Here is a 22,545-nt window from a genome sequence, read left to right as displayed (position 1 = left end):
TGAAAGACAGTTTCCTCCCACAGGCTATTAGACTGCAAAATGAGTCTATGCGTTGAACTTCTGTGGTGTTACTTTGCATTGTATGCTGATCTTAGTCTTTTTACTGTTTTTAATTTATTTATTTAAACTTAGTATTGATATTTGTGAACTGTTTTATTTCTGTGTTTTTGGAGCACCTCCCCAACATAAGTTTTTAACAGTGTGTACTTGTACATCATTGTTACAATAAATCTCTTGAATATTGAACATTGATTACTAGGACTATCAGCAACAAATTGTGTTTTTGATTTAAATGATAATTGTAGAAACATTTGATTATGTTTGTTTCATTTTGCCAAATGGAAATAGCAATATTTTTCTACAAGACTAAAGTTGGTGTAACTAAGAATGTTGCAGGGAATAACATAAATAAGATTGTAAAATATGTTTCAACTTTGATGCTATTCGTGAGTTTCACTTTAACTTTACCAGATATCTAAGTTTTTTTAAATATACTTATGAGGGGACTACAGCTACAGCTACTAGGACATATATACTATACAGAATACCCTTTTCTGCAGCCACACAATGAATATTACTAGTAATATATCAACTCAAATAATAATTTCATAAACATTGTGTAATTCCAGAAGTCTTCACCACAGACCAGAGTCTCCAACACCCAGCTGTTTGTCTATGAAGAGTGATCAGTCTAAGGATTTCCATGTGAACTTCAGTAATGAACCTGGACCTTCAAACACAAAGTAAGATCACTGATCTCTGTGATATTAAAACTGGAAAGACACAAATAATGAATCCACATACAGTAGAAATAATGAAAAGTGTAAAATAGATAGGCCTACTTTGTTTTCCTATTTTTATTTGATGATACAAATGTGTTTGTGAGAGATTACACTGAATAGAGTGATATTAATTCTACCATTATCTAGGTGAGGTCTGCATATGCATATGTACAGTAGAAATACACAGTCATTCAGACTCAGTCATGGTTGTCCAGATGGCACAGTTGTAAAGTAGCTGCCCACCACCACGGAGTCTGGGGGTTCGAATCCACCATGGTGCATCTGGCTTTGTCGAGTGTCTATCCCAGTGGTTTTCAACCTTTGTCATGCCCTCTGAAAATGTTTTGTGTCAGGGACCCCCAGAAGCAACGATTTGAGTTAAAAATGTTCTTTAAAAATATATATATATTCAAAGATTTGCACACATTTTCAAGATTTTTGAAAAATAGCAGATCTACAAGCTCATAGCTCGGCACTTGGTGCCGCACTGTCAGCAGGGAGTGTTAGGCGGGAAGAGTACGACGGAGGCTCTAAGTCCTTGCGGTGGGGGCTCCTCACTGGTAGGTGAGTCAGTAGGATACAACAGCAGTGACACACAAATGTGTGGGGAGGAAATAATTGCCATAATGACTAAATTGGGGAGAAAAAAGCTGTTAAAAAAGACACAGTCAGTCAGTTGGCTTTCACTTCATTTCAGTTTGTGTGTTTGTAGTTCCTGAACAAAAACCTCACTAATCACAAAGTGGTGTTTAATGTGAAGTCACTTTGTACAGACTGACTGCTTGTGCACATGAGTGTGATGATGTATGTTTCATGCTAAATGGAAATAGCCATATTTATAAATACTTCTTGGAATGAAGTTGGTATAACCCAGATATTTGCAGGAAATAAATACATACATAAAGAAATAAAAATAATTGTCTTCTATGACACAACTTTAACTCATTCTCTGCAAGAATAAATACATTTTCGACTTTCTTACATCTCTTATCTCCAGTACGATCGATCCCCTGATCGTTGCTAATCATGGGGGGTTTCACTGTGCTTCCGCGAAAAAAAAGAAAATGTCATCGTGACCCCCTGTTTGCTTGTTATAGGCCGTTGAAAATAGCATGTCTTGCCAAAAATACATAGTAAAACACAGGAGACGGAAGTGAATGGATTAGCAAATATTGGGATCACGTGATCTCCTGGTTCTGTGTGCATCTGGGGATGAAATGGTCACTCATGTATTAGCGAAGGGCGCCATCTAGTGGAAACACCCAAAAACGCAAAAAGCCGTCAAAGTCGTCCTTGGCAATGAATGAGTGAATGCTGTTCATGAGTTTCAGTTTAATTTCACGATGTATGTCAGTTATTCGAAAGTCTACTCTAACCCATTTCTGCAGCCACACATGTAAACTAGAAAAAGTGCTCCTCGGAGCACAAGTCTCCGCCAGGTCATGTAGGTTATTATGGCCTCCTGGTGGCGCTATAATAGGCCAATGTGAAAAGGGTGCAATTTCTTCTTGGGCCTTTCACGGCAATCGGACACTGCATTCATCATTTGAGGCATTTTGTTCCAAAAATGTGGTTTGCTAAATTAGACCTGCTGGTGGCGCTATAACAGGCCAATGTGAAAAGGGGGGCATTTCTTCCTTGGCCTAGTGGGAATGTGTGTGCTAAATTTCGCGGAAATCGCACAATGCGTTCATGATTTGAGGAATTTTGTTCAAAATTGACCTATCCTGCAAACTTTGGAAGCCAATGTTAGCCAAGTAGGATGGAATATGAAATATCTTGATCATCTTGATCACATGACTATAGAGATACTGTGTACCGATTTGCGTGATTTTTGGACAGAATCTGAAGGAGCAAGAGCAAAACATTTGTTTTACAAAAGTCAGCCTCCTGGTGGCGCTCTAAAAGGCATATATAAAAAATGCAGGGCAAATGTTTTTCCTTGGCCTCTAGGGAGTGTGCGTGAAAAGTTTCACGCAGATTGGTGCAGTTATAGGTAGAAACTTGAATCGACCTGTTATAGCGCCATCATGAGGCTGATTTGAAAGTTTTCAAATGGCATTTCTTCCTGAGGACCCCCTGGGGTCCCGGACTCCTTGTTGAAGACCCCTGCTTTAGAGTCAAGATCCTAAACAATGCTGAACTGCCTGCCCCTAGATATTTCTTCTTTATCTCTGAATTAGTCAACATATGTATAGTCAAAAATGGTACAGTGACTGAATGAACAGTGAATGAATTATCTATCACCTGTGAATACATGCTATATATATATATATATATATATATATATATATATATATATATATATATATATATATATATATATATATATATATATTAGTGTAAGACATGCCATGTACTACATTTCTGGTGTGAAATTTCTATAATATAAATGTAAAGGTCCCCCCCCCCAAAAAAAAAAAACATTTGTATGATTCCAGAAGTCTTCACCACAGACCAGAGTCTCCAACACCCAGCTGTGTGTCTATGAAGAGTGACTGGTCTAAAGATGAACCTCTTTACTTCAGTAATGAACCTGGACCTACACACACAAAGTATGTGAATCCTCCTATACAATATACACGACACTTTAAAATTATGTATTTCATTAATTGATTAATTAAATCATGGATTTTGGGATCTGCATGGGTACCGGTACCGTGTGGCTCCAATGTGGATCTCGGACTTCATGTGGCCTGTGTATGACACCAGTCACCTATGCTATTAGTCATCTATATGACACCAGTCACCTTTGCTATTAGTCATCTATGCTATTAGTCATCTATGACATCAGTCACCTATGCTATTAGTCATCTATGACATTAGTCACCTATGATATTAGTCATCTATGACATCAGTCACCTATGCTTAGTCATCTATGACATCAGTCACCTATGCTATTAGTCATCTATGACATCAGTCACCTATGCTATTAGTCATCTGTGACATCAGTCATCTATGACATATCTGTGACATATAAGTCCACATGTGGGTTTCTGCCCGGTCAGAGCTAACAAGTAAGAAACATAATCATTTTTCATAATACCTCTAAAAGATATGGTAACACTGTAATACTGGCATTCAAATGGATGCTGTATCCAAACCATCAGGTGTTCAGGGTGACGTGCCAATATTCAAGAGGCGCATGCATTGCTCCCATTGTTCCCAAGTGTTATTGGTTTGACAACATACTTTATAACTAAGCTTCACACTAACCTTTACATTTGTCAGACAATTGGGACATCAGAATATACTGCATATGGATATACAGCATATCGATCAAAGGTAGTAAATGAAAGATGAAAAGCATTGTTACGCTTCATTTTGTTGGCACAATTTAGTAATGTGCAAAGTGAAGAGAAAAAAAAGTGTGTTTGTAATAAACAAAAGACACAAACGACGCTACACAACAACAACAACAGAGTTCACTCTACGCAAGTAGTCTCCTCTCTCTGCTTGTTGTGTCTGTATTCTTCAGTCTAAGCTACGTATGTAGAAGGAATGGCCCTCGTTTTGGCCTCATGCACAAAATGATATACCCTAAGGTCACATTGGCCTTGATGGCCTGTCCACACTGCCCCATCATTTTCTCCTTGGGTTCTTTTCTGTTGTGTTTTTTTAGACACGGGTGTCTTGTTGAGATTCTGAATTCTGAAATAATGAAAAGCTGTATATAGTTAATTATTTTTCTGATAATAATACTGTGTATTTAAAATTATATTATTATTATTTATTTTTTAAATAAAATGAAACAGTAATGTATAGAGAGGTCGCCTTGGAAACAGTAGGTCCCAGGTTCGATTTCTGGCCCCGGCTATGTGTCGAGGTGTTCATGAGCAAGACAGTTAACCCCTAACTGACTGTTAACCCAGATGAAGTCAGTTTTCAGCTAGGTGAAGCTGAAAACTGAATTCCCCTTTGTTTCTAGCAGGATTGATGTGCAGAGAGCAGAGTCTCCTGTACCCAGCTGTGTCTCCAAGAAGAGTGACTGGTCCATGGATCATCCTCATAACTTCACATCCAGACACCACTCTACTGATCAAAGGTTTGAATTGAGCACGCAGATGATTGGAACAGTAACACTGGACAAGCATCATTGAACATGATAAAACAGAGGTCATCATGATGTGGCCATATGTTTTCATCAATCCATTTAAATTACAGTATAAAAGCCAATAAAGTTTTGATCACATTATGAATAAATATCATCATGTGAAATGTGACTTCAGTGAACGTCGACCTATTCACTTCAAAGCCAGACACCATTCTATTGATCAAAGGTTTAAAGGTACATCAAATGTTTCTGAAAGTAGATTTATTTACCTCAATAAAGCATCAGCATAAAGGGATTACCACAATTCATTATTTTATAGAACATACATAGTTTTGTTTATGGTCAATTAAATGTGAAACTAGAAAAGTCAGATCTCCACCAGGCTGGGTTGCCTACCCTTGGCATGGAGTGCAGCTATCAGTACATTTGGATGTGTGCTCTATAGAGACCCCTCAACATGTGAATCCAATGTGGGTATGCAAGGATGTTGGATTCATTATATACTGTATGTATATCCTCCCTTTATACCTTTCTGAACTTTTGGAGCCTTATGCCCCAGACAGAGCACTAAGGTCTGCCAACAAGTTGCTCCTGGTGGTTATTATTTTGATAGCATGTTATTTAAACAGATGCTAGGTTGTTTACTGATATCCTATTTATCCATTTACAGATTATTATTGTGGATAGCATATTGTTTAGAGTTTAAACCTTAGCCTGATGCTAGGTTCCTATTAATAATAATAATGATAATAATGGATTTTATTTTGAATGTACTTTACGTTTGTAAAAAAAATCTCAAATGTTGCAGAAGGAAATTGCATAAAAAAAGAAACATCACATCCTTAAAAAAACAACTAAGAAACAAAAACAAAACAATTAAAACATGGGGGCATAAAGCCTAGAGGAAATACCAGTGTAGCTAAAAAAAATGCTTTGCTAAAAAGGTAGGTCTTTAGTCCTCTCTTAAAGGAGTACTACTGTGGTGCTCTCAGGTGGACAGGGAGGGTGTTACACAGTTCGGGGGCGGCCGAGCAGAAAGCCTGGTCGCCCATGGTACGTAAAAGTTCTTGGTTGACCTGTGATCCTAGTTTACTGAGGCATTACACTGTCTCTCTGCATTCTATGTACATGTATGCGTTTACCTTGTTTACTGTATGTAACCCGGTGGATATTTTATGTTGTGGGTTATTTGTTTAAAATGGTGGAACTGCGTTTTATTCTGTGTCAGGTACTGGTGCTTTTATTTTGAAGTGTATCTGTCTGCATTGTGGGGCAAAGCTGAAAAGCATACAAATTAATGATGTCATTATTAGTGATGATGATTACTTACCTTGATGTGTGATTGATAGAAGTGGGGGAATGGGTGGTTTCAGGGGCCAGAGTGAGTGAGTGGACAGGTGAATGGGATTCCCAATCAAGAGAGATGAGTGAGTGACAGGTGTCCAGGGTTCCCAATCAGATCAGCCAGAGGAGAAGGAGAGAGGAGCACAGAGGCTGTGTCAGTTTGCTGTGTGATCCAAAGTTTGTCATACTTTATGATATTATAAGTTTAACTGTAATTTCTGTGTGTGTCTGCACGACAACTACAGTGAAGTTGCAGTAATTATTTGTGGAATTGGACTGAACGCCAGAAAGACGTTTAAACCAGGATATATTCTACAAGTGAAGTGATTCAGTGTTGCTTGCTAAACCAGCGAGAGCTAAGTGACTGTTTAGCTTCAGTCTCACTAGTTTAGAGAGGCATAGTGGAGCTAAACGCCGTCAAAGAAAGCCTTTAAGGACTCTGCTGCGTCGGGATTGTGGAGAAGAGGCGTCGGCTGCGGTGAGCTGTTGACTCGGCTACTGGACGTTTTTCTACTGTTCTCGTCGTTGGGAAGTCTGGACTGAGGTGCGCTGCTGGAGAGGGGCTCTGAACTATTACATTCACCATTAGACACTCATCACACACGAAAGGTACCGTTTTATTTTCCTGGCTCAGGACAGTGAAGGGGTCACCAGTTTTGGCCACAACGTTCCCAAGCATCGATACAGGCCTGCAACAAGGGGTTTAAATTATCGAGTTTAATTGCTTATTGCTGCTTGCTATTTGTATGAAAGGTTGTGGGCCCACATTTATTGATTTCATTTGAGGTTGCAATATTGTTCTTTGAACAAGTGTTTTTGATTTAATGAGGTAATCCACCGGGTTTAGGTTATAAACTAAATAGGGTAATTTAGTATAGGCCAAATTCAAACGGTTATTTTTGTTTAATCTAATTAGAAATATATACAGGGTTAAATTTAGGTAGGCTAATATAAGAAGGTATTTGTTTGTTTGAAATAATCCCAAAGGTATATTTGTTTTGTTGAAATAATACTACAAAGGTATATTTCTGGTTGGTTTGTTTTGTGACAACTAGAGGTTACAAAGGTAACCCCGGTTTTAGTAAGTAAAACGGAGAACCGTGGTTGGAAATATTATTTGTTTTCTATTTGAAAAGCCATTTCATGTTATTGTCTGTTGATATATGTGTTTGTCTAAGTAAAGAATATTATTTTATTATAACTACCTGAATGGACAGTGGTTTATGGGTATTTAAATAATAGAATGTTTTACTTATACTCACCTGTTGACCTGAAAAGTTAAAATACTTACCTTAAAGGATAATTACCTGGAAGAAGAAAAGAGGTTGATATTATTTACAGTAGAAAGGGGGCTGTGAAGTTAATTCAAACTACTTACCGGTATACACCTGAAACACAAGAATTCAAATTAATCGTGAGATAACAAAAAGAACTTAAGGCCCTGCCTTTATCAATAATTAGAGGGGCAGGAGCGCTACATAAATGGAGGCACTACTGAGATCCTTCTTGTGTTTCTAGTTAGAGAAAAAAAAAAGTATTTTTCCCTTTAAAAAACACCTCTGTGTACAGTTCTAAATTAAAAAGTATACATATTTTTGATTGAGAACCCTAAATTCAAACAAGATGGCCACAACTGCTGAACTAGCTGATGAGCTGAAGCGTTGGTGCCGAGTTGAGCTTGTGGATATAGACCATGCACTGATGGTCATAATCCCAACGAAAGAAGATATTGAAGCTTCTGATATCGAAGAAACTCTTGACAAGCTAAAGATAGTGGAACGTGTAAAAGTAAGACGGAGGATGTTCAGTGCTGAGAAAGGTGAGTTAAAGGTGTTGTGTGAGACCAGAGAAGCGGTAGATGCTGACAAAGTCCCTTCAGAAGTGTCACCTGGCAAAGGACTGGAGTCATGGACCATAGTCTTTTGGAGGGAAACCACTACTGCAGCTGAAGATTTCAATAGTAAATTGAGTGCCTTGCTGCAGGCAGAGGGTAAGACACAGGAGGACCTGCAAGCATTACTGACTGGCCAAGCCACACCACAGTCACCCACCGAAGCCATCCTACGTGCTGTTGGAGATCTGCTTGACAAGACAGCCAAATCACCCTCTGAGAGTGGTGGCTATCGTCGCCTGCGTATCTTTTCAGGGACACTCCCAACTCCAGTTAATGAAGAGCAATTCGATCATTGGATAGAACAAGCAAACTTGATGGTAGAAGAGAGCGACTGCCATGCAAAAGAAAAAAGGAGAAGGATTGTTGAAAGCCTAAAGGGACCCGCTTTGGAGATTGTCAAAGCCGTGCGGTTGTCTGACCCCGATGTTAGCCCAGAGGGCTGCATAGAAGCTCTTGAAGTGCCTCATAGAAGTGCCTTCGGGACAGCAGAATCAGGAGAGGACCTATATTTCTATTTTCGCTTGAGGCAGCAGGAACAAGGAGAAAAGCTGTCCGATTTCCTGAGGAGACTAGAGCGGTCGTTGACTGTCAGCCAAAAGGGTGGATCAAGCACGAGTAGAGCAGCTACTGCGTGGCGCTGTTAAAGCTGATATGATGTTAATCCAGCTCAGATTAAGGGAAAGAAAGACCAAACCCCCTACCTTCCTAGAACTACTCAGTGAGATTCGCTTGGAGGAAGAGTATGAAGCCTCCAGAACCAGGTTGAACCCGGCTGTGCATGCCGTCCACGCTAAGCAGAGTGGAGAAAACAAACTGGCTGAGATTCAAGGTTTGCGAGCTGAAATCAAGGAGCTCAAGTCAATGTTTGCCACAATGACAACCAAGTCCCCTCCAACTGTAGAAGAGAGGGAAGAGAAAGTACCTGTCAGCTCTACAGGGCCAACACAAGAAAGCAGTACTGACCCTGAAGTGGCAGCCCTGAAAAAACAAGTGAAAAGGTTGGAGCAAAAACTTAACTCCAAGAAGACGAACCAAACGGAGACTCCTGCTGCTGCTATGGCGGTGGAGACTACACGCCCCGTCTCTGGCACTCCAAGGAGGCCTCGCAATGATTCGGATGAAAACTTCTGTTACCGTTGTGGTGAAAGCGGGCACTTTGCTGTAAAATGCCAAAACCCCGAGAATCAAAGCAAGGTGATTCAGAAGTTAATCAAATCACGTACAAAGGCAAAAGACAACCGTCCGAAACCTCCCGTTGATGTGACTACTAAGAATGTCTGTACAAGCAAGATTAGTGCTGCAGAATACCACAGAGAAAAAGGTATCCCTGAAGGCGTAATAGGGCCACCATCCATTGAGCCAGTAAAGGTGAACGGACACCTGTGCGATGCTCTGCTGGACAGTGGTTCTCAGGTAACCATAATCTTCGAGGGATGGTACAAAGAACATATGTCAGATGTCCCCATCTATCCAGTAGGAGGCCTTGACATATGGGGCCTAGGAGATTCAAGTTACCCCTATAGAGGCTATGTTGTGGTTGACATGGAATTCCCACAGAAAGTGACGGGCACGCCAGCAACCATTTCTGTCCTAGCACTGATCTGCCCTACACCAAGGGGCCCAGATCAAACACCGATGATTATTGGCACTAATGCTAAGGCAAGTCTGCCCAAGCGTTTAGCCAGGCTGTGCCAAGTAACCACTGGAGACCACAGTGCTCAAACACTGACTTGCACAGTTGAGGAGTCAGAGACAAGCACCGGTGAACTACCCGATGAAGATGAGGAAGTTGGGTGTGTGAAGTGGCCAGGTCCTGGCTCGCTCACTGTGTCCCCTGGAACCTGGTGTTCTGTCAGTTGCTGCGTGGAGTTCGATAAGCCAGTGGATAAAGAAATCCTGATGCTGGATGTATCTCTTACCAACCCGCTCCCAGCAGGTGTGCTACTAGATCCTATGGTAGTGCCGTGCTATGCAATTGACGCCAGTCCCCTTTCAGTCCGGCTGCAAAACGAGTCGCTGAGAGAAGCTGTCATACCAGTTGGAACCATCCTGGGTTACTTGTACACTACCGATGTTGTCACGTCCATGTCTAAAGCCGCACTCACATCAGAGGGATTTGATGTAAGCCAAATCGACTTCGGTGACTCACCCATACCAGAGGAGTGGAAGGAGAGGCTCCGCGAGAAGCTCCTGCAAAGAGCTGATGCTTTCTCCCTGCACGAATGGTACGTGGGTCTAGCCAAAGACGTGGAGCATAGCATCAGACTGTTTGACGATCGACCTTTCAGAGAACGATCTCGACGCCTTGCTCCAGCTGACATTGATGATGTAAGGAGACACCTCCAAGAGCTGGTAGCTACCGGCATAGTCAAGGAGTCCCGAAGCCCCTACGCGTCACCCATAGTGATCGCTAGGAAGAAAAACGGAAAGGTTCGAATGTGTATCGACTACCGTACTCTGAACAGTAGGACCATTCCCGATCAATACACAACCCCGCGCATTGACGATGCCTTGGATTGCTTGTCAGGAAGCCGGTGGTTCAGTGTGCTGGATTTGAGGAGTGGTTACTATCAAATAGCAATGAAAGAAGCAGATAAAGAAAAGACCGCTTTCATCTGTCCGCTGGGGTTTTACGAGTTTGACAGAATGCCACAGGGCGTAACAGGAGCCCCAGCGACTTTCCAGCGTTTGATGGAGAAAGCAGTCGGTGACATGAACCTCCTTCAAGTACTGGTCTATTTAGATGATTTGATTGTCTTTGGAAGAACCTTGGAGGAACATGAAGAGAGGCTCCTGAAGGTGTTGGACAGACTCCGAGAGGTTGGACTAAAGATCTCCATTGACAAGTGTCAGTTTTGTCAATCTGAGGTCAAATATGTGGGACACATAGTATCGGCAAATGGCATAGCTACCGATCCAGCTAAGATCGAGGCTGTCACCACTTGGCCCCAGCCCACAGACCTGAAGACCTTAAGAAGTTTCCTCGGATGTTTTGGTTATTATCGCAGGTTTATAGCCAATTACTCGTCAATTGTCAGACCACTGACCGAGCTGACCAAAGGCTACGCCCCAGCACAACGTGGCAAGAAATGGGAGAAAGACCCGAAGAAAACATACCTGAAAGAGTCTGAACCATTTGGTGATAGATGGGACCAAAAGTGTACGGCTGCCTTCCATCAGATCATCCACTGCCTTACCTATGCCCCAGTACTGGCGTTTGCTGACCCCAACAAGCCATATGTACTACATGTGGACGCCAGTCTAACTGGGTTAGGTGCTGTCCTTTATCAGGAGTACCCTGAAGGGTTAAGGCCTGTGGCGTTTGCCAGCCGGAAGCTGAGTTCGTCAGAGAGGAATTATCCCATTCACCAACTGGAGTTCCTGGCACTCAAATGGGCGGTTGTGGACAAATTCCACGATTACCTATATGGGGCACGATTTACAGTACGTACTGACAATAACCCCCTCACCTACGTACTGACGACAGCCAAGCTCAACGCTCATGGGCATCGCTGGCTAGCTGCCCTTTCAACCTATGAGTTCGATATCCTGTACAGACCCGGCAGGAACAATATCGACGCAGACCTACTGTCAAGACAGACACCAGGGCAAGAGAAATTAGAGGACTGGGAGACCATATCGCAGTAAAGACCCAGAACTCTCCAGTTGTGGAACAACTAGGAGCTCCTCCTGAATGCGTTCCAGACATTTATGCCTTCCCCACTCGCTTAGATGTCAGCGCCTTAGGACAAATGTCCCGGTCAGAACTGATAGCTGCCCAGACCAATGACACAGTGATTGGGCCAACTATTAAGGCTGTGAAACATGGCAGATGGCCAGAGGGAGTGGAATCGAATCCAGAGATGGTTTTGATGAAACAACAGATTGGAAAGCTGGCAATGAAGGACGGTCTACTCCATCGGTTAAGCAAACGACCATCAGGAGAAGAGGTCTCTCAACTTGTACTTCCAGCCGAATTCAGGGAAACAGTACTCAAGTCCATGCATGATGATCTCGGTCATCTGGGCATCGAGAGAACCATTGACCTGTTGAGGACCAGGTTTTACTGGCCAAAAATGGCCTTGGACACAGAGCAGTATGTCAAGAACTGTCACTCGCAAAAGTCCCTGTCAGAGAGCTGCTACACTGCACCAGATCAGGAGCCATGGGCCAATGGACTTGGTCTGCATTGATTTTCTCAGCATGGAGCCAGACTCCAAAGGGATAAGCAACGTGTTGGTGGTCACAGACCATTTTACACGATATGCCCAGGCTTTTCCATCCAAAAATCAAAAGGCACTCACTGTTGCTAAAATACTGGTGGAGAAGTACTTTGTCCATTACGGGCTACCATCTCGGATCCACTCGGATCAAGGACGAGATTTTGAAAGTCAGTTGATTCGAGAGATGCTGAAGATGATGGGAATACGTAAATCTTGAACGACCCCATACCATCCTCAAGGGGATCCTCAGCCCGAGAGGTTTAACAGAACCCTACTGTCGATGTTAGGCACTCTGAGTCAAGAGAAGAGACGGCAATGGAGCCAACATGTGCCATATTTAGTGCATGCCTACAACAGCACCAAATGTGATGCAACGGGATATTCGCCGTACTTCTTGATGTTTGGCAGAGAAGCTAGACTCCCAGTAGATGTATGTTTTGGGACGTCTCCGGATGGAAACAAAGAGGGTCATCACTCAAAGTATGTGTCAAAGTTGAAGGAAGACCTACAAAGAGCTTTCAAATTAGCTTCTGCCACCGCAGACCAGACTCACCAGCGGAATAAAAATTCCTATGACAAGAGAGTCATCTTCCAGACTATGGAACCGGGTGACAGAGTGTTACTGAAGAACCTGGGACTAAGAGGGAAGCACAAACTGCAAAGCCGTTGGAGTCCAGTTCCTTATGTGGTGATAGGAAAGATGCCTAACTTACCTGTATACCGATTGAAACCTGAGGATGGAAAAGGAGGCATAAAGACACTACATAGAGACCATCTCTTACCCATTGGTCAACTTGTGAGGATACCAAGGGTAGAGAGTGAACCCAACTTACCTGTGAAACCTAAAACTAAGTCGGAAACTAGGAAGAACCTGAAGACTGTATCACCTCATCCTGCCGGTGGACAGGAAGAAGACCAAGAGTCGACAGACTCAGAGCTCGAGATTGAGAGGCCACATAGACCTTACAGAACCTACTTGGAGGGGATCCTGCAAAAACGGTCGTCTGTGAATGGGTCTGATGTCGTCCCTCAGGAAGAGGAACCTCAAGTTGTAATAGAGGATGCAATTGAAGAGGATGACCACGGTGCAGAAGAGGATGAGCACAGTGCAGAAGAGGATGGTCACAGTGCAGAAGAGGATGGTCACAGTGCAGAAGAGGATGACCAGGACACAGCTCCTGATGATGATTCAGATTCTGGAGAAGAGCCTGAAAGAGGATTCCGTCAGCAGTGCTGAGGAAAGCGACATTCCCGAACCAGCGCCTGTGACCAAACGAAGAGTGAAGCCAGTTATACGACTGACCTACGATGAACCAGGCAAGGCCAGACATCAACCTATTACCATAGTACACAGAGGTGTCACTATTAAAATAGGCCAATGCAAATAGAGTTGAAGCAGTTAACACCCGTTAGGGGTTAAGTAAAACCTCAAAACCTTTTAAGTTGAATGAGGGCATTCAGTCATTTAGAAGGGGGAGGGTGTAACCCGGTGGATATTTTATGTTGTGGGTTATTTGTTTAAAATGGTGGAACTGTGTTTTATTCTGTCTCAGGTACTGGTGCTTTTGTTTTGAAGTGTATCTGTCTGCATTGTGGGGCAAAGCTGAAAAGCATACAAATTAATGATGTCATTATTAGTGATGATGATTACTTACCTTGATGTGTGATTGATAGAAGTGGGGGAATGGGTGGTTTCAGGGGCCAGAGTGAGTGAGTGGACAGGTGAATGGGATTCCCAATCAAGAGAGATGAGTGAGTGACAGGTGTCCAGGGTTCCCAATCAGATCAGCCAGAGGAGGAGAAGGAGAGAGGAGCACAGAGGCTGTGTCAGTTTGCTGTGTGATCCAAAGTTTGTCATACTTTATGATATTATAAGTTTAACTGTAATTTCTGTGTGTGTCTGCACGACAACTACAGTGAAGTTGCAGTAATTATTTGTGGAATTGGACTGAACGCCAGAAAGACGTTTAAACCAGGATATATTCTACAAGTGAAGTGATTCAGTGTTGCTTGCTAAACCAGCGAGAGCTAAGTGACTGTTTAGCTTCAGTCTCACTAGTTTAGAGAGGCACAGTGGAGCTTAACGCCGTCAAAGAAAGCCTTTAAGGACTCTGCTGCGTCGGGATTGTGGAGAAGAGGCGTCGGCTGCGGTGAGCTGTTGACTCGGCTACTGGACGTTCTTCTACTGTTCTCGTCGTTGGGAAGTCTGGACTGAGGTGCGCTGCTGGAGAGGGGCTCTGAACTATTACATTCACCATTAGACACTCATCACACACGAAAGGTACCGTTTTATTTTCCTGGCTCAGGAGAGTGAAGGGGTCACCAGTTTTGGCCACAACGTTCCCAAGCATCGATACAGGCCTGCAACAAGGGGTTTAAATTATCGTTTAATTGCTTATTGCTGCTTGCTATTTGTATGAAAGGTTGTGGGCCCACATTTATTGATTTCATTTGAGGTTGCAATATTGTTCTTTGAACAAGTGTTTTTGTTAAAGTTAATTTAAACTACTTACCGGTATACACCTGAAACACAAGAATTCAAATTAATCGTGAGATAACAAAAAGAACTTAAGGCCCTGCCTTTATCAATAATTAGAGGGGCAGGAGCGCTACATGTAAGCCCCGGATAAGAGCGTCTGATAAATGCTTACATTGTAAATTGTAACTTCATTAGGTATTTAAGGCCAGCACAAGCAGACTGAAAGACAGTTTCCTCCCACAGGCTATTAGACTGCAAAATGAGTCTATGCGTTAAACTTCTGTGGTGTTACTTTGCATTGTATGCTGATCTTAGTCTTTTTACTGTTTTTAATTTATTTATTTAAACTTAGTATTGATATTTGTGAACTGTTTTATTTCTGTGTTTTTGGAGCACCTCCCCAACATAAGTTTTTAACAGTGTGTACTTGTACATCCTTGTTACAATAAATCTCTTGAATCTTGAACATTGATTACTAGGACTATCAGCAACAAATTGTGTTATTGCTTTAAATGATAACTGTAGAAACATTTGATTATGTTTGTTTCATTTTGCCAAATGGAAATAGCAATATTTTTTTACAAGAATAAAGTTGGTGTAACTAAGAATGTTGCAGGGAATACATAAATAAGATTGTAAAATATGATTCAACTTTGATGCTATTCGTGAGTTTCACTTTAACTTTACCAGATATCTAAGTTTTTTAAATATACTTATGAGGGGACTACAGCAGCTAGGACATATATACTATACAGAATACCCTTTTCTGCAGCCACACAAAGAATATTACTAGTAATATATCAACTCAAATAATAATTTCATAAACATTGTGTAATTCCAGAAGTCTTCACCACAGACCAGAGTATCCAACACCCAGCTGTTTGTCTATGAAGAGTGATCAGTCTAAGGATTTCCATGTGAACTTCAGTAATGAACCTGGACCTTCAAACACAAAGTAAGATCACTGATCTCTGTGATATTAAAACTGGAAAGACACAAATAATGAATCCACATACAGTAGAAATAATTAAAAGTGTAAAATAGATAGGCCTACTATTTGTATTTGATCATACAAATGTGTTTGTGAGAGATTACACAGAATAGAGGCATATTAATTCTACCATTATCTACCTATGGTGAGGTCAGCATATGTACAGTAGAAATACACATTCAGACTCAGTCATGGTTGTCCAGATGGCACAGTTGTAAAGTAACTGCCCACCACCACGGAGTCTGGGGGTTCGAATCCACCATGGTGCATCTGGCTTTGTCGAGTGTCTATCCCAGTAGTTTTCAACCTTTGTCATGCCAAGGACCCCTAAATGTATATACATTTGGCCACGGACCCCCCTCTGAATTTTTTTTGTGTCAGGGACCCCCAGAAGCAACGATTTTAGTTAAAAATGTTCTTTAAAAAAATATATATATATTCAAATATTTGCACACATTTTCAAGATTTTTCAAAAATAGCAGATCTACAAGCTCATAGCTCGGCACTTGGTGCCGCACTGTCAGCAGGGAGTGTTAGGCGGGAAGAGTAGGACGGAGGCTCTAAGTCCTTGCGGTGGGGGCTCCTCACTGGCAGGTGAGTCAGTAGGATACAACAGCAGTGACAACACCGAATGTGTGGGGAGGAAATAATTGGCATAATGACTAAATTGGGGAGAAAAAAGCTGTTAAAAAGACACAGTCAGTCAGTTGGCTTTCACTTCATTTCAGTTTGTGTGTTTGTAGTTCCTGAACAAAAACCTCACTAATCACAAAGTGGTGTTTAATGTGAAGTCACTTTGTACAGACTGACTGCTTGTGCACATGAGTGTGATGATGTATGTTTCATGCTAAATGGAAATAGCCATATTTATAAATACTTCTTGGAATGAAGTTGGTATAACCCAGATATTTGCAGGAAATAAATACATACATAAAGAAATAAAAATAATTGTCTTCTATGACACAACTTTAACTCATTCTCTGCAAGAATAAATACATTTTCGACTTTCTTACATCTCTTATCTCCAGTACGATCGATCCCCTGATCGTTGCTAATCATGGGGGGTTTCACTGTGCTTCCGCGAAAAAAAAGAAAATGTCATCGCGACCCCCTGTTTGCTTGTTATATGCCGTTGAAAATACATTACATTACATTACAGTCATTTAGCAGACGCTTTTATCCAAAGCGACTTACAATAAGTGTATTCAACATAGGTAGGGAAAGAAAACTACTAATCACCAGAAGTCTTGAGTACATTTCCTGCAAAAAACAAGCAACCAAGAGTATACCTAGCGCTAAGGTAAAAGTGCAATATATCAGCTACCTACTTTCTTAAACAGATGAGACAAAATAGCAAAATCAAATGAGCACGAGCTCAGACAAATAAGTGTATCGACTAAACAAGATCCAATAAAACAATACAAAACTAAAACAAGAGTTTGTACAGCTAGTTAACAACAAGTAGGCCAGGCAAAGAGGAAGGGTATTGTTTCCTGAAGAGGTGGGTTTTCAGCCTGTGGCGAAAGATGGGCAGTGACTCTGCTGTCCTGACTTCAGTGGGAAGTTCATTCCACCACTGTGGGGCCAGAACAGAAAAAAGTTGTGACCGTGTCGATCGACCAGAAGGACCCCTGAGTGACGAGGCAATCAGTCGCCCCGAGGTGGCAGACCGAAGTGGTCGGGCAGGGGTGTAGGCATCAACCATAGCCCGGAGGTAGGAAGGAGCTGTTCCTTTCACTGCCCTATAGGCTAGCACCAGGGTTTTAAACTGGATCCGAGCTGCTACGGGGAGCCAGTGTAGAGAACGGAGAAGGACAGTTGTGTGGGAGAAAAATAGCATGTCTTGCAAAAAATACATTGTAAAACACAGGAGACGTTAACCAGGAAGTGAATGGAGCAGCAAATATTGGGATCACGTGATCTCCTGGTTCGGTGTGCATCTGGGGATGAAATGGTCACTCATGTATTAGCGAAAAAAAAACGCAAAAAGTCGTCCTTGGCAGTGAATGAGTGAATGCTGTTCATGAGTTTCAGTTTAATTTCACGATGTATTTCAGTTATTCGAAAGTCTACTCTAACCCATTTCTGCAGCCACACATGTAAACTAGAAAAAGTGCTCCTCGGAGCACAAGTCTCCGCCAGGTCATGTAGGTTATTATGGCCTCCTGGTGGCGCTATAATAGGCCAATGTGAAAAGGGTGCAATTTCTTCTTAGGCCTTTCACGGCAATCGGACACTGCATTCATCATTTGAGGCATTTTGTTCCAAAAATGTGGTTTGCTAAATTAGACCTGCTGGTGGCGCTATAACAGGCCAATGTGAAAAGGGGGGCATTTCTTCCTTTGCCTAGTGGGAATGTGTGTGGTAAATTTCACGGAAATCGCACAATGCGTTCATGATTTGAGGAATTTTGTTCAAAATGGACCTATCCTGCAAACTTTGGAAGCCAATGTTAGCCAAGTAGGATGGAATATGAAATATCGGACACATCCATCTTGATCACATGACTATAGAGATACTGTGTACCGATTTGCGTGATTTTTGGACAGAATCTGAAGGAGCAAGAGCAAAACATTTGTTTTACAAAAGTCAGCCCCCTGGTGGCGCTCTAAAAGGCATATATAAAAAATGTAGGGCAAAGGTTTTTCCTTGGCCTCTAGGGCAGTGGTTCTAAACCTGGGGGTCGCCAAATCATTTGGGGGGGTCGCCAGATTTTTTGGTGAATGTTTTTTTTTTTTTTTTTTTTTACAAAATATTTTTTATGTTATTATTAATTCGTGTTTTATCAGTTAATTTACTAAATTCAAGATACAAATATTTCATTATTAACATTAGGAAAACATTTTTAATGTAATATAATAAATAATTATCAAATAACCTACTTTAATTAAATAACCCTAACCCTAACCCTAAAACCGAAATAAAGTAACCAAAAAACGGGAAAAAAACAAACCCAATCCGCCCAGAACCGCAAAAAAAAATTGCGCGCAAAGCGGTCGCGGGAAATAATATAATTATTTTGGGGGTCGCGGCCTGAAAAGGTTGAGAACCCCTGCTCTAGGGAGTGTGCGTGAAAAGTTTCACGCAGATTGGTGCAGTTATAGGTAGAAACGTGAATCGACCTGTTATAGCGCCACCATGAGGCTGATTTGAAAGTTTTCAAATGGCATTTCTTCCTGGGCCAAGTGGAAATCTTCGTGGAAAATTTCACTGAAATTGCATGCTGCGTTCATGATTTGAGGCATTTTGCTCAAAACAAACCAATCCTGCACACTTTAGAAGCCAATCAGGATGGAATATGGAAAAGCGGACCGATTTTTTGGACAAAATATGTAGATTTTCAAAAGTCGTCCCCATTACAGGCTGATCTGACAAATGTGGGGCAGAAGTTCTGCTGTGGCATCCAGGGAGTGTGTGTGCGCAGTTTCACAGCGACCGGGCCAACGGTGGCGGAGATTAGCTGCTCGCAGACAGAAGGACGGACGGACACACGGACGGACGGACGGACGGACGGACAGGGGGCAAAACATACTTTCTCGCCATGCCTTTCAGCCTGGCGGAGACAACTATTACTAGGAATGTCTGAGTAGCAAACTGTATTTCAACTGATAATGTCATAAACATTTGTGTGATTCCAGAAGTCTTCACCACAGACCAGAGTCTCCAACACCCAGCTGTGGGTCTATGAAGAATGATCAGTCTAAGTGTTTCCCTTTGAACTTCAGTAATGAACCTGAACCTTCAAACACAAAGTAAGATCACTGATCTCTGTGCACTGTGACAAAAAATAAAGAATCCACATAGAAATAATTAAATATAAACTAGTTTTGGTTGTAGTTGGTTGTACTAACAAAGAAGGAACAAAACTAAACTGAAACATGCAGTCATTTGATAGATGACTGGTTTTGTGTCAAATAGATGTTTGAAAGCTATTCAAGGATCTGTACGACAAAGATCCTGTCACCTTTGTCGTTCCAAAAAGTCGGGTGACTCATATTTGTCAATATCATTGTATTATCATATCCATGCTTACATGTCATCTTGTTGGGGTAACAGTCTCTCCTGCCTGTCAGAAATCACTCTCATATCGCCATTTTGTTGACAATACAGCAGCTAGGATTTGAACTGGTGCCAAGTCAAGAATAAATAGGAGAACCCACCACTCCCAATAGTATTTGTTTATTAAAGCAAAAACTACTATTAGAACTAGTTAGAGTTTAAAGTACAACATTGGATCAGTTGAAATCTGAGTAGCCAGTTATTTTCTTTACTGCTGTTGTACCCTACTGGGGTGGATTTGTCTTAATCAGTAAAAAAAATAGACAATTTATATTTTTATAATTTATGAATGAAAGATTTATGAATGTACCATATAGTTCCATGAAGTGGAGATAATTATTGTACATCAACACAATGCAGTGTGAACATATCAATGATGTTATATGTCATATTATATATGTAGATATTAAAAACTGTACTAATACATTCTCTTCATCTCCACAGAGAGAGGAAGAGGAGTGGTTGTGTTGTGACAGAGCAGGCGTCCAGGTGTTCAGTGTGTGAGGAGGTTATGACAGATCCAGTCTCTACCAGCTGTGGACACTGGTTCTGCAGACAGTGCATCACCTCATACTGGGACCAGTCTGCTCCAACAAGACACTATGGCTGTCCCCAGTGTGGAAAGAGATCCAGAACCACACCTGGACTGAAGACGCCCAGTCAAACCACACCTGGACAAAGTAAGACTTTTTATTATATATATATATATATATATATATATATATATATATATATATATATATATATATATATATATATATATATATATATATATATATATATGTATGCTGAATGTTTAAACATATGTTTTCTTCTCATTTCAGATGTCAGTCTGCAGGAGGATTTGAATGATTATAAGATCAGTTTGAACAGTCTTGATGATGTGAAAGACCACATGACAGAAGAGTCTGGAACCTCCCTCACCAGCACCTACACAGAGCTCTACATCACAGAGGGAGAGAGTGAAGGGATTAATAGCCAACATGAGGTGATACAGCTTGAGACAGCTTCCAACATGAAGACCTTCCATGACAAACCAATCAAATGCTGTGAAATCTTTAAACCCCTCCCTGGCAGAAAGACACCCATCAGAAGAGTTCTGACCAAGGGCATCGCTGGCATTGGAAAAACATTCTCTGTGCGTAAGTTCACTCTGGACTGGGCAAAGGGTTTGGAAAATCAGGATATAAATCTCCTGGTTCCCTTTTCATTCCGGGAGCTGAACTTGGTCAGAGATGAGCAGTACAGTCTTCTCACGCTGATCCATGATTTCCACCCAACATTAAAGAAGGTCACAGCAGAGCAACTCGCTGCCTGGAAAGTTGGCTTCATCTTTGATGGTCTAGATGAAAGCAGGTTTCCATTGTACTTCCAAAACAATGACATGGTTTCTGATGTCACAGTGACATCATCAGTGGACGTACTGTTGACAAACCTCATCAAGGGGAATCTGCTCCCTTCAACTCTCCTCTGGATAACCTCCAGACCTGCAGCAGCCAATCAGATCCCTCCTGCATGTGTTGACATGGTGACAGAAGTGCGAGGGTTCACAGACCCCCAGAAGGAGGAGTACTTTAGGAACAGATTCAGTGAAGAGAATCTGTCCGACAGAATCCTCTCACACTTAAAGACATCAAGGACCCTCCACATCATGTGTCACATCCCACTCTTCTGTTGGATCATTGCTACCGTTCTGCTGGACATGTTGAGGACACACACAATAGGACAGCTGCCCAAGACCCTTACTGAGATGTGCTGTCACTTCCTGTTGGTTCAGACAAAGAGAAAGAAGCAGAAGTATGAGACTCATGCAAAAGAAAAGGGAAATCAACAGCAGCTCATGCCCATGACTGACAGGGATGTTCTCCTGAAGTTGGGAAGGCTGGCATTTGAACATCTGGAGAAAGGTAGCATCCTGTTCTACCAAGAAGACCTGGAAGAGTGTGGTCTTGATGTGAAAGAAGCCTCGCTGTACTCAGGAGTGTGCACAAAGATCTTCAAAAGCGACAGTGTGCTGTTCCAGAAAACGGTCTACAGCTTTGTTCATCTGAGCATCCAGGAGTTTCTGGCTGCCGTCTACCTGCTCGACTGTTTCACAAGGGGTTGGTGGAATGATCATGTGTTGGAGACATTTCTTGGTGGTAGAGTTAATTCCCTGGATGTCTTCCTGAACAAAGCCACCACTAAAGCCCTGGAGAGTAAAAATGGCCACTTGGACCTCTTTGTCCGCTTCCTTCATGGCCTCTCTCTGGGGTCCAACAAGAGTCTGTTAGGAGGCCTACTGGGTCAGACAGAGAACAACCCAAGGATCATCCAGAGAGCCATCAACAACCTGAAGGAGTTGAGAAACGATGCCTCTCCTGACAGATGTATCAACATCTTCCACTGTTTGATGGAGATGAACGACCACTCAGTACATCAGGAGATCCAACAGTACCTGAAGTCAGAGAACAGAACTGAGAAACTGTCTGAGATCCAGTGTTCAGCTCTGGCCGTCATGCTGCAGACATCAGAAGAGGTTCTGGAAGAGTTGGACCTGGACAAATACAACACATCAGAGGGGGGGCGAAGGAGGCTGATCCCAGCTGTGAGGAACTGCAGAACGGCTCGGTTAGTAGTCAAGTGAATAGAAACATCCTAGAGTCAATCTGCCATTACATTTAATAACACTATAATTGGAAATGAAGGTTGACTTAAAAGTTACAATAATACTGTCTGT

General features: G+C 42.0%; 1 protein-coding gene across 4 annotated transcripts in view; it reads left to right on the top strand.

Moving 5' to 3' along the window:
* LOC311041319 (protein NLRC3-like) overlaps positions 1-22,545 on the top strand; it is a 79,785-nt gene that overhangs the window by 23,229 nt on the left and 34,011 nt on the right. For 3 of the 4 annotated variants that reach the window (XM_084086221.1, XM_084086223.1, XM_084086220.1), the window contains 7 exons: positions 630-743; positions 3,224-3,337; positions 4,711-4,827; positions 15,618-15,731; positions 19,406-19,519; positions 20,271-20,506; positions 20,651-22,436. In XM_084086221.1, the coding sequence (XP_083942347.1) occupies positions 630-743; positions 3,224-3,337; positions 4,711-4,827; positions 15,618-15,731; positions 19,406-19,519; positions 20,271-20,506; positions 20,651-22,436 (2,595 nt within the window). The remainder of the gene's footprint in view (positions 1-629; positions 744-3,223; positions 3,338-4,710; positions 4,828-15,617; positions 15,732-19,405; positions 19,520-20,270; positions 20,507-20,650; positions 22,437-22,545) is intronic. The other variant, XM_084086222.1, reaches the window with a different exon arrangement.

Source organism: Gymnoscopelus microlampas, assembly GCF_963454915.1.
Source record: "Gymnoscopelus microlampas genome assembly, contig: SCAFFOLD_112, whole genome shotgun sequence".
Lineage (NCBI taxonomy): Eukaryota > Metazoa > Chordata > Actinopteri > Myctophiformes > Myctophidae > Gymnoscopelus > Gymnoscopelus microlampas.
The sequence above is the reverse complement of the archived record's forward strand: the minus strand, read 5'-3'. Positions and strand labels throughout refer to the sequence as shown.